The following is a 12209-nucleotide window of genomic DNA, read 5'->3' on the forward strand; positions in this document are numbered from 1 at the left end:
AAATCACAACACTTCAAAACATGCATACAACAACTGCCCTCAGGCAATCTGCATACAAGCTTTTACACACATACTTTCACCTTACCCAAACACATTCACACATGACAAGCACACGTGGAGAATGTGCAGAGAGAGATGCACGCTCAGCCCACACATGCCTGTGTACACAGGTACCATATAAGACACAGGTAAGACCATCTTCAGGACAGGAACATGTTCGTAGTCATTCCTATGCACAGCAGCTCTAGCTGGAGTAGTTGAAAATATCTGAAAGACTGTGCTTCAACACAATGCTGAATATGTAGCCTCTGGATTTTTGGAATGCACCATGCAAAAAATGGGTCAAAAAAACGCTGTAATGTTTAGTGCTTCTCCAGAGTTGAAAAGATCAAAGTTTTTGACCTTGAGAATCCAAGTTACCACCTCTTTGCCTTCTACAGTAGCAAGCACAAGAAACAACATCTCAGGCTTTGTGTCTTCACATCTTTCCATGAACAAGCAGTCCCTACAAGCACGGCCACCAGTCCTGGACTACTCTCCCACCTAACAGACACTCTTAGTGCCACCATCTGGCACTGCATGGGGATTTGAGGAAACAAGGAGAAAGTCACATAGTATGTTACCCTTGCAGCAAAGGCAGTGAGGCTACAAGCAAAGAGCTTTTCTAGAAGGCAAAAGTTTACATGAACAAGCCCCAGATCTGACAAAATGCTCTCAACTTCAGATGATGGAAAACCTGCGCTTAAAGTCTGCCAGTATCCCTACCAGCCTCTCATTTCAATTTCAGTGTGATTTTAGTGGCTGCTTTCTCTCTCTCTCAGATACACGCACAAAAATATACTCTCTCAAGAAGCAGCAAAATTCAAGCATAACTGAGTATGTAGGGCCTCTTGTAAAGCACTTGGGACTCAGGGAGGGAGGGAGCTTCAAAAATTCAGAGGATTATTGCCTCATGCCAAGGTCTGAGAGGGCTCCATCTTCAGCCTCCTTGATCTACCAGATCTCAGGACAGTCTTACTAAACTCCTATTAGAGCCGCAGTGGAAAAAGCAAGATGAATACAGGAAAACAGGGAGCAGGGGATGCCTGAGGCTGGGTGACGTCATTTGCACAATAAGACATATTGCAACTGCTAGAGGCTCTAACTCACATCTCCGTCTCATCTGCTATCCTCATCCCTGATCTTACCTATCTGCTTCTCCACAGTCAGGAAATGGAAATTCAAGCTCAGGCTAGCACTGGCCAAGACTAGTGATATCAGCCAAGACTGGCGGCCACAACAGCACGTGCACATCTATAAAACCCACTGAGCATTTGGGAAGCGGAGGTCAGCATAAGCAGCATATGGAGCAATCACCTTACGAACACTGGACTGTCTGCGCTGCCTGGGAGTTGTCTGCTACAGATGGAAAAAGCCCAGGAGCCATCACACACAATTCTGGCTTCGAGCAACATATCCTCCTTGTCAGCTTTCCAACCCACTGAGCAATACTGTAAACCTCAGCTCCTCTCCCCACACACGTACACATGACACTGACTCATTCGCTAACCCTCGGTTGCAGTTTTATTCCTGCATTTGCCAGTGGGAGTTGCTGAAGGTGGGATGTGACAGTGAGGTAATCCCAAATGGCTTGCGACTACAGCAGCTAAGAGGGACTAGCCACCCACTCCAACCATTTGCCCAGAGGCAAACAGAGGTGATGAAAAGAGCTGTTCACTCATGACTTGGACACGCCATCTTTTAAAGAAGAAGTTGTTAGATTTGGGCCCAGACAGTGAAAATAACCTTGTGCTGTGGTGATGAGGGTTTTTTTATTATTATTATTATTTATTTTTTTTTATTAAGGTCGACTCTTGGTGGTGATGGGATATACAATCATGGGACCATACACAGCCCTCTTCTAAAGGAAGGCATTCCTTCACACAATCCGAGGGCTGACTCGGTTTTTAACCAGGAATGCAATTAAAGGACGGGAAATGCAGGCAGGTTACCAGGAAAGATGATCTAACAGTGAGCTCTCCTTGCTGAGGAACATAACGTGGCCCACAGCAGCAGTGGAATTTCCCCAGCCAAAAATCACTGAAAAACAGAGCACGAGCTTACAGTCCAACACTAGCCCGGGGGGAGACAAGATAAGCTACTAAGATTTTTCCAACTCTGACTCCTTGGAGCACTGTGATTCCTCTTTGTCTGAAACTATTCACTGGCTACAATTTAAAAACAAAAATCAATCCAACAAACATTGCTAAGCAACTGGCTGTCAGTGCCATATTCCACCCCTCCAAAAATGTATGCCCTCTCTGTGACCTTCAGGCAGGAGATGCTTAGCTGGATTAGCGCAAAAAAAAAAAAAGTGTGTGTGGGGGGGGAATACACACACACTGGGCTCCCCTCTCTCCCTTTTTAGCCCCCCCCAGGAGAGGGGTTAAAAGACAGAGGAAACGCATTCAAAAGCTGGTCAGAGAGAACCTGGTGGGAGAGCTGAGGCTGCCTGCACCCACCTTGGTGCTGCCCAAGACCCCCGGCCCGTGCACAAGAGCTCGCCCAGGGAGGAGGGCTGCAGTCGTCATTCCTCCTTCCATGGACGGACACATGCAAACTCCATCAGGCAACAACACCTGGCTGAGAGGCTGAAGGAGAGCCTGCTCCTCAGTGGGCATGATGCTGCAGAGGCAGGGGAGACCCTGGCCAAAAGCCTCCAGCCCCTTGTGTGGGCTTTGTCCAGAGAGGACAGCCTTGCGCTTGGTGGGAGCCTCTTGGCACTGTTCGCTGCACCAGGGCAGAGCTCAGTGGGGACCTGCCTTCCCCCAAGGTTATCCCAAGGGGAATCAAGGTCTGGCTCCTTGGCCTGGCAATCTTGCAAGAAAGCAGAGCACTTCCAGCCTGGTCTGCACGAAGTGGCCTAAACCAGATTCCTTCTCTAAAGCAGGTCTCTAAGCACAGCCCCTGGCAGCTCACGCAGTATGAGCCTTGGCTGCTTGCCATCTCACACTAGCCCAGGCAGCAATACTCTGCTCTTCCCTTTGTAGGCGGAAGCCTTCCTAGCTCTCCTCACATTTTCCCCTTGCACTGAAATCCCTCCTGCTGCAAAAGCAGGCACTGCTGGTTTGCACTCACCCACCCAGCCATGCTGGACAACTGCTGGTGCCCTCCTCAATGGGCCATGCCCACAAGACCAGCTCCCAGAGTGCAGAGCAGAGCCACAGCCTCGCTGCAGCAGCTGCACTGTGAGCAATGATCTCTTTCCACAGCAGGCTTTTCAAACCATGTACCTGCCTTTCCTCCCCCACACCACCACGCCTGGATCCTTTCTCCCTCTGCCATCCCTCCCACCTTGGCCCGCTCTTCAGCATCTGCCTCTCCAAGATCTCAAAGCGGCCCCATTTCCTCAGCTCCTCTCTAATGCTCGGCTAATGGTGCATCATCCACAGCATTGTTCAGACATATTCAATAAATCACAATCCAATTACCGGGTTAAGGAAATTGGAAGCAAATGCAATTAGCCCCAGCCCCTCCCACATGCTGTGCCCTCGCTTCCCCCTTAATGAGAACTTTTCTTTTGCGGCAGCGCTCAGCGCCGAATCTACACACCCAGGACCAAGGGGGCTGCCAGGCCGCAACAGGGCGTACAGCGAGGGGGCAGCTGAGTTGATCTTCCGTTTTAATAGGGCAGATGGTTAATATCCCCGGTATTAATTCTCTCCAGGAATAGCACACTCACTCTCTGCTCAGCTGTAACAGGCATCCGTCAGGGCTGTCAGCTCCTCTCTGGGAAAAGGAGCATCTGGCCCTTACAAGCAGCAGCGTTAAAGAAGAAAAAGCAGCACCATCGATAGCCATAGGGCTGGAGAACTGTGCCATTTCAGCATTTCTTCCTAAGCCACATATTTTGATGGGAACAAGGATAATTCATAGAGCTGGATCAGATACCAGGTGTTGGGTTGTTCTGATATGCAAACCTCAGGCACCAGCTGTGATCTGTATCCAGCACAGGGATCCCACCTTAGCCCCCAGCTCCAGATATGCCCAGATGACTGCACCACAGTCAGCTCTTAACCCCATCCAGAGCCACAGGCTGTGCCGTGTCCCTGAGAAGCAGAAAGTCCCACTGAAACTAAAACTACATGAATTGTGGCAAGAAAAGTGGAGCGGGGGAACACAGAGAGGAGCAATTACTCTGCTGCAAGAAGCAGATTTCTCCAACCTCTACAGGAAAGTCAGGCTCCCTCCCCACCGCATCTGACCAGTGCCTGGGAGACAGCACTGAACCCATGAAATGCCACAGACCTGAGAAGCATCTGCTGCTTCCTCAGAGCAGCAGGAGAGGGAGGAAAGCCTGTCCCACCTGGGTTACCTAGCTAAGAGGTGCTGCCTTCTAACCCTGCGCCTGCTTCTAACCAGCATGGGTCACATCCCCTCTGCTCCAGGTCAGGAGCTGGAGCTAAAATACACGCAGAGCACAGGCAGCCTTGTGCCGCATGCTGTCCTTCACGGCTCTGACCATAGCTCTCAGAGGAGGCCTTAGTTTTAACTCCTAATTCCCAGCACCCCCCTTTCCCCGGATACTGTTGGACTCTAGCTGCTGCATCAAGGATGGCCTCCCCTAACCCATGCCTGGGTGCCAACAAGATTTCACCTCCCAACCCTACAGTCAAAAATAGGATGATGAGGAGAAACTGCCCACAGAGAAGGCTTTGAAGGGCCCCTGGGAGAGGAGGGGGGAGGTGACCCTTGGCTGCTGGGAGTCAGGAGGGGAAGACCATGCTAGGCCAGCAGCTGGGCACCACTCCTCAGCAAGGGCTCACGCAGGCTGCAGACCAGGGCTCTGCAGGTGGCGGTCTGGCATACGTTGCGCCCTTGGAGGACAGGGAAGAAAACGGTGCCAAGGGAACCTCAGGGGTACTGCCTACCCCAGCAGAAAGACACCCAGGCACCGCTACGTCCAGTAAACCAAAGTAGTAAAACTACAGAGCACCAACAAGCTACAGCCGCAAAGTGCAGCTCTTCCCTCTGAGTTCAGACCCCAGTGGTGCTGGAGCAGGCAGGGAAGTCACCCAGCGAGTTCTTCCCTTCTTCTCCCCACTGAGCCGCAGTCCCTTATTCCCCACATTAACTCCTCTTTCTGCAGGGCAAAATAAATGCTGAACAGTTATTTTATTCCCCTTGCATCATCTTATTGCTTGCTCCGCAGAACAAGAGTTTCAGCATCAGCTAACACTATACCCGTCATGGAGATGAACTCTCTCACACGCACACAGTAACCGCTGCTAACCACACAAATGTCTCCCTACTTCTCCAGGAAAAATGTCTTTTCCTTTGTTTCACTAGGGTCCTGGAATAATCCACTTATACAGGAAGTAATGTTTTCAGTGGCTAGGACAGGACTACTACACATTACAATAAACCCACTAACATGAAAGATTCAATCCTAGAAACATAATCCAGGCAGAATCATCCCCACATGTATCCACTTGGCACAGGTAAAGGGCCTAGCCCTGCTTAACATCCCAAAATACTGGCCCTGAAGAGGTACAGGGTATCTAGCTATATAATGCAGTTTTGTAAGGTCAGCAGAATCAAAAAGAGAGAACAATACTGCTGTTGCCACCTCTCCCGATTTCACCACGAATCATGAGATTTTCACCATTTCATCATGAATCACCATCATTCAATACTCCTCTTAAAGCTGCTGCTTCTGGATGCATATGAATTTAACAATAACTCTTTGCTTTCACTTTAAAAACATTATTTTTCATTTGCACAGCCACCAGTGTGGTGAAACCAACCAAGACACAAGAGAGGTCTGGGAAACAAAATGGTCCTGCAGAACAGAAAATAAAACTCCCTCATCCTATCTTTCTGCCCAAAGGAAATATAAATAAAGACAACAACTAGCAAAGAAGCTGCTGAATTCATTAACAGTCAAAGGTGGTATTAGCAGAGCACATAAGGAAAGCATATTCAGATCAATAGGCCCTGTATCTCATCAGTGCCCTCTTTGAAAACCAAGGCATGTTCCCAAACGCTGCACACAGCCTGCTGTGCCTCTGGCCAGTTAACTTTCCCTAAAAACCCTGCAGTAGAGTTTTAGTTCCCCCAAGGATACCTCTAAGAACAGCCAACTTATGTCCCTTGGTAAGGAGTGCTGCCTGTGAAATGCTCTACGGCCATGGGAGGGGATGGGGAGGAGGCAGAACCTGTAATGTCTCGTGTCGCGGACGGCACGGTCACTGGGGATCCTCTCGCTCTCCCGCTGGTTAAAGGCATGGAGCCGGTACGGGTCCTCGCCGCCCTTCCACTTCCGGGCACTCAGGTATCTTCGCTCTTCAAACTGATCCCAAAGGTCGTCCCAGTCCACGTCTGAGCCCTGTGCGCACAAACAGTCGATCCCATTAGAAAGGTGAGAGGGAGGGGAGGCTACGACACGGGCGCCCTGCTCGGAGAGCCACCATGCCCCACCAGCACACGCCGCAGCCCTGGGGATTTTTCAGGCAGGGTCAGACAGCTTCTCATAACACTGTCAGTGGAAGACCTGGTCCATCAGCCTGCTAAAACCCCCACTTCAGAAGTCTTTCTGATTCCAGGAGGAGGTAGGTCAGCCCCATGTCACAAGCAAATAACACTAGAACACGCTAACGGGGAGCCTAATTAGGTCTTCAATTTTTTTCTACAGTTTTGAAATGACACATTAAAGAGAACCTGCCAATTTGAATTTAAAATGACTAATTTCAAACCAAGTTCTAGTCTCTGGTGGATCCCTCTCTGAAACAGTCTTGAAAAAAAATATATAAAAAAAACCCAAGATTTTGTTATGCTTTTAATTTCTCTTCCACTGAAAATAAAGGTATTTTACACCACATTCCCCTTCTCCCCCATTACCCTTTCCAGAGGTCTGTTGGGAAAGGGATACAAGATTAGAGCACCTTCATCAAATACAATCCCATGACAAGCAGATCACAAGAAACATCAAAAATTCAGGTGACATAGAGAAGGTATATGCCTCTCTCTTAAATTGTTACTTCCTCCATTAATCAGAGGATCATCTGTGACAAGAAGAGAGTCAAACACATTGCGCAGAAAAGTCACTTGCAAGTCAGTGGTGGCCCTTTCAAAAGAGCCTTTATTGCTTATATCTTCACAGTCCCGTGATCCCAGGATCACCCACAGCATCATGGTTAGCCCTAGCCTGAGGCAGAGAGTCCCCGGACAAACTCCTTCCGTGCTCTAGGACAGCAGGCTCCTCGCTGAAACCTGGCCCTGCCCTACTACCACAACTCTGCAATGGATTTCACAGCTATACCCTGGTCCCAGGGACTGATCCAGCGAGGGATCCCTGCAGAAATGGGCTCCAGTACTCTCAGCACAATCTCAGTCCATCTCCAATGGATCAAATTGCCCACTGAGGACCTCGCTCTACCACGCGGCATGGATTGCCCCGGGGGGGAAGAGGGCTGACACATACATAGCGTGCTCTCAGTCCCCTTGCCCCCCCCTCCCCCCCACAAAAGGGACAGAGCCACCTTTTGGGGTTACTCTACTGCTCAGACAGCTGTCAAGGGGGTCAAGCGACTCTCTGTGGCATTGTGCCTGCTTCCAGACAGCCAACACAATGCGCGGCTGATAAGATCACATCATTACAGCAGCACAACCTCTTTGATCTCAGCCTACGTGTAATACAGGGAGATTCAAACATTTACAGACATCTCAGCCCCAAAGAAAATTGTGATCTTATCCAATAATTGATCTTTTTCTTTTTTTTTTTTTTTTAGTTAACACCATCTCAAAGCCAATTTTGCTTGCTAATAGCACAAAATGAAGCTTTTGAAACAGGCGGTTTTTATCCCATAATTGATTTTACTTGCATCTGACAGCACATTTTCTGTATTAATAAGGGGAGGAGGGAGCAGAGTCTTCTGCAAACGAACCACCTCTGTCCTGCACATCAGCCTCAGCAGCGGGACCAAGCCAGAAGTCTCATCTCCTGGAGTGGTGCGTCTAGCACCTCCCCAGTTGGATGCAGACAGTGGCCTCCCATAAGCATTTACAATGCCGGCTGGGTCCAACGGGGCCTCAAGCACCATGTTAGATAGGTTGGCAGAGTCTGCAGGCGGGATGACAGATAACATGACCAAAGACAGCAGGGAGTTCAGAAGAGGCCTGGGGCTGCCTCGGTAGCAGAAGAGAGCTGGAGATCCCCGGTAGCTTTGTGCTTTCAGCTACTCATGGCCTTACTGATGTGACTGTCCCCCCTTACAACTTCTCCTAGTATTTCCTGCTGTCACTCATCCTGTCAGGCCAAACCTGGCTCTCGCTGTTAATCAAACCTGAACCCCAGCACCGTGGCTGGCGCTTCTTCTGACCTGCCCTTGGGAAACGCACAGCCTGGGCTGCTGGCTGTATGGACTCCCAGATACAGGATCATTTTCTTTCTCCACTGGTGCAACTCCACAGCCCTCTCGGAGCTACTCCTGACTTCACCACAGCACAAAAACCATCTTAAAAACACTTTAAAGCAATAGCTGCACAAATGATAATACCCTGCTGGCTGCACTTTGTCTCCTCCCTGAGGGCCCAACTCATTCCCGTGGCGAGTCCAGTTGAAATCGAGCCCACTGCTGGTGTTGTACACAGAGCGGATACGGCCTGCGACGTCCCTGGTTTCCACCCGCGCGATGGCCGAACCAGCAGGTGCTTCTCCCCCCTCACACGGGCTGAGCCAGCGCAGCAAGGGGAGAGCGAGACGAGCCCTCTCCCAGCCCAGCCCTGGCCGCGCAGTCTTTGCTGCCAGCCATCCTGCAAGAGGCAGGGAGAGCATGACTTCATTTTCATCTCCCAGGGTGCAAGTACAGTTGCTGACAGTTAGAAAAACTGTCTTTTGACTTGTAGAAAGAGTGCATTAGACAGAAGGAAATAAATACGAAGTTTCACGTTGTCATTTTTACAAGCTCTTCACTGCTTATAGCCCCTCTACGTGGCCTCTAATGCCTCTGATGACAACTACAAGCTACTTTGTCTTTTTGGAAGTCAGTCCAACTTCCCAGTATGCAAAGAACGGAAGGAAGTTATTAAAACCATAAGGTCACTCCAGTCCATCAGGAGGTTTATGAGCAGAAGGATATACATTACCAGTCTGCAGGCTTTTGAGAAGACTGAAGTATACTGGATGATAAATACTGTTTACACTTTTCTAAGGCATCTTGTAAAACATGATTTACCACCACTGTAAAAGATCAGGGAAAAGTGAACCGATTGCATCTCAGAACCAGTGAAGCCCCAGCTTTTACAAGATTTCATGACGACCCTGGGGGACCCAGTTCTGTTAAAACAACTGTCAAGGAGTTTTGATTCCTAAATTTTAATGCTGTAAAGAAAAAACAAAATTTGTTTGATCAAACTTAATATGAAGACAAATCATTCTTTAGAGAGTGGCCATATAACCCTGAAGGTTGTTGGATTTTTTTTAATGTCAATTAAGCCCCATACTACTGGGCAGGCTGGAAAGGAGGTGGACCCAAGCTGGAAGTGGAACTTCTGAAACTGTCCAAAGGTAACTTCAGTTGTAAATAACAGAGGAAAGGAAGGGATCCCTCCACAGTCCAGACTTCAGTCTCTGTTCCCCCGCACAGCACAGAGCCACCTGTACCACTGCAAGGTGGACCTAGGCAGAGCTTCCCGTAAATCCTTGGCACAGCAAGGCCCCACGCTTGCAGGTTTTGCAGAGGACAGGAAGGCAGCTGCAGTTAGGCAGTAAAGAGGATGAGCACCGGGCAGATGTCTGACAGCTGGCACTGAAGGGATGTCAAATTCACACGGTGTGATGGCCAGCTGTGCTTCTGGGAAAACGCGATTAGCTGGCTGCTGCGAGGTCAGCCATACGTTTCACACATCTCAGCACTTCAGGTGCTACAAGGGCACCAGAGGGGAGCTGCAGCATTAAACCCTGAAGCCTGGCCAGATTAACAAAAGCAAGAGAGAAGCCTGCAGGGGAGTTTTAGGTAGGCTCACGAGACTGAACGAGACTTGTGCGCTTCTAGGTCTGAGATAGCATTCCCCAACATGTAGCAGCAGTGCTGCTAAGCGCGTTAGTAGATTGGCTCCTGCCACTGTCTACCCCTGTTACTGTCCTGTTATTATCCACTGTAATTCTTCCATCTCTAAATACACTGGGGAGAAAACATCCATATCCCTTTCAGCCTTTGAACCTAGAAGAACAACAAACCAAGCACCTCTCCTAGGGGAACAGGCACTCTGTTACCCCCCTAACCATCCTTCTCTGCACCTGCTCCCACACGAGCACACTTTTCTTGGACACACAGGATCACATGAGTAAATGAAGAAACACGCAAATACCAATGCCTTATACAATGACTTTTTTTTCCCCCTCATCCTCCACTGAAAATACCTTGTCTGGTGCATCCTAGGGTTGCATTTGCCTTTTTTACCATGTATTACATTCTTGGTTCATATCACAGCAAATAATGTACAGCAGTATCTTTCTCCACCTCAAACACTTCAGCCCACTTTGATTAATACTGTCCTCAGCCCAGGTTCCACTTTTTGTGCCAAGGAAAATAATCAATAGGATGGTTCCTAAAGACTGGTAGCTAACTACATATCTGAGATCAAAAGAGAAGGATATCAAACAAGGATAAAAGCTTATTCTAAGCAGTATCTGGCCACTGTGCTTCTGTTGCAGGACAAGCCCATGGACTGGGCTGAATTAATTTTCTCAGCCAAAAGTAGATACCTGTTTTTGATCATCTGCTTTCATTTCACATCTCCTGCCCAAATTCCTGCTCTGTTATACCTCGGAAATCTCCAAAAGTTTTCTGAGGAGTTGGTATTCTTAAACTGTCAATCCTGAACTTCCTGAATAGTTAACTGAAATTCAAGTGGGATGCCTGGACACAAATATGTCCCAACCTCTGGGGCGGGGGAGGGGAATCCAACTAAAATAATGAGATAAATCAAGACAGCGTCCTTGGCTAAAAAGCTTTGAGCTATCTGAGTGCCGGGAGACAGAAGAATTCCTGACCTGCACAGAGATGCTCATTTGTTTCTCAGTGCCTGATCCAGGAAGGAGAAAGCAAGCTAAAATCAAAAGGAGAAAATCTCTTCACTCATTCAGGGACAGCACATCAGTTACAGGTTATTGGATAAGGACTTCATTATAATATTTCCACCATGTATTACCACCTCTTCCTCACACTAGAATTCTGTCTTGGGAGTTATTCAACTGATGTGCAGAAATCTAAACTTAATTTATTATGATCTAACTCACTTTAGAAGCCAAATTACTCTGCACTAGAAAAGGATCAAGTCAATACTCCACTTGCCTTTCTATTTATCTTCTACAGGGCTCCTCTCTTTAAGTTTCATATTCATTTTCTCTCATGTACTAGTAATAAATTTTAATTTTTTCTTGGAATTAGGTAATTTCTCTTTCAACACTGTAGTTTAATGGTTGGTATTAATTATAGGAAACACAGTCAATGCTTAAAGAGTTTGAGACACTGAACAAGTCTGCAGGAAAAAGAGAGGAAAAAAAAATCCACTGCCAGATAAAAATGGGCAGCCTGCCACTCTAAGGAAACAAGTGCGCACCAGCCCTCTCCCTCCACTTAACAGTATCGGACAAAGTCTGTGCTAGAAATCCAGATTGTTGCGTTTTCTTCTTCACCCTTCTCTACATTTCAGCCTCACACACTCCTGAGAATTGATTCTCCGAAGAGTCAAATGTTGACTTCAGCTTAAAGAAGCTGCACGCAGCAGAGTCCTGCCGCTCACCAGACATGTGTCTCCAGGACTAATATCTATATGCCATCACAGAGGGTAAGGGCAACCGCAGGCTCATGGCAAGCCCTGGGACCCGCCATCTGCACCCACAGCCCGACCCACGGGCTTGCACCCTGCCAGCCGCACCAGCCCTCTCTGCCCCCAGCTCCGCGTCCCTCAGGGAGCAGCCGGCCCTCACGGCGCCCTGGTGATGCTTGTGGGCTGCACGCTACCCTCGACGTGACGGTAGAGATAGGACACGTTCCCTTTGTTTCTCCTCAGGACTAAGGAGACATTTCCAGAGACATGTACAGCCTAATGCAACCCACGCAAAATCTGATTTCAGGAGGCAGGATGGCCAATTCCTCTGTCTGGAAGGAAAATGCATCAGGGTCCCTGGGGAGTCAATTAGAGAGAGCCCCGTGGATTGCAAG

The 12209-nt window shown here is 48.6% G+C and overlaps 1 protein-coding gene across 2 annotated transcripts in view; it reads right to left on the reverse strand.

Moving 5' to 3' along the window:
• The window catches only part of GALNT14 (polypeptide N-acetylgalactosaminyltransferase 14), a 136192-nt gene that overhangs the window by 72531 nt on the left and 51452 nt on the right, over positions 1-12209 (reverse strand). Inside the window, exon 2 of one of the 2 annotated variants that reach the window (XM_026094732.2) lies at positions 6198-6367. The exons of the other annotated variant lie outside the window; for it this stretch is intronic. Within the exon in view, the coding sequence (XP_025950517.1) occupies positions 6198-6367 (170 nt within the window). The remainder of the gene's footprint in view (positions 1-6197; positions 6368-12209) is intronic. 2 annotated transcript variants of the gene reach the window in all.

Source organism: Dromaius novaehollandiae, chromosome 3, assembly GCF_036370855.1.
Source record: "Dromaius novaehollandiae isolate bDroNov1 chromosome 3, bDroNov1.hap1, whole genome shotgun sequence".
Classification (NCBI taxonomy): Eukaryota; Metazoa; Chordata; class Aves; order Casuariiformes; family Dromaiidae; genus Dromaius; species Dromaius novaehollandiae.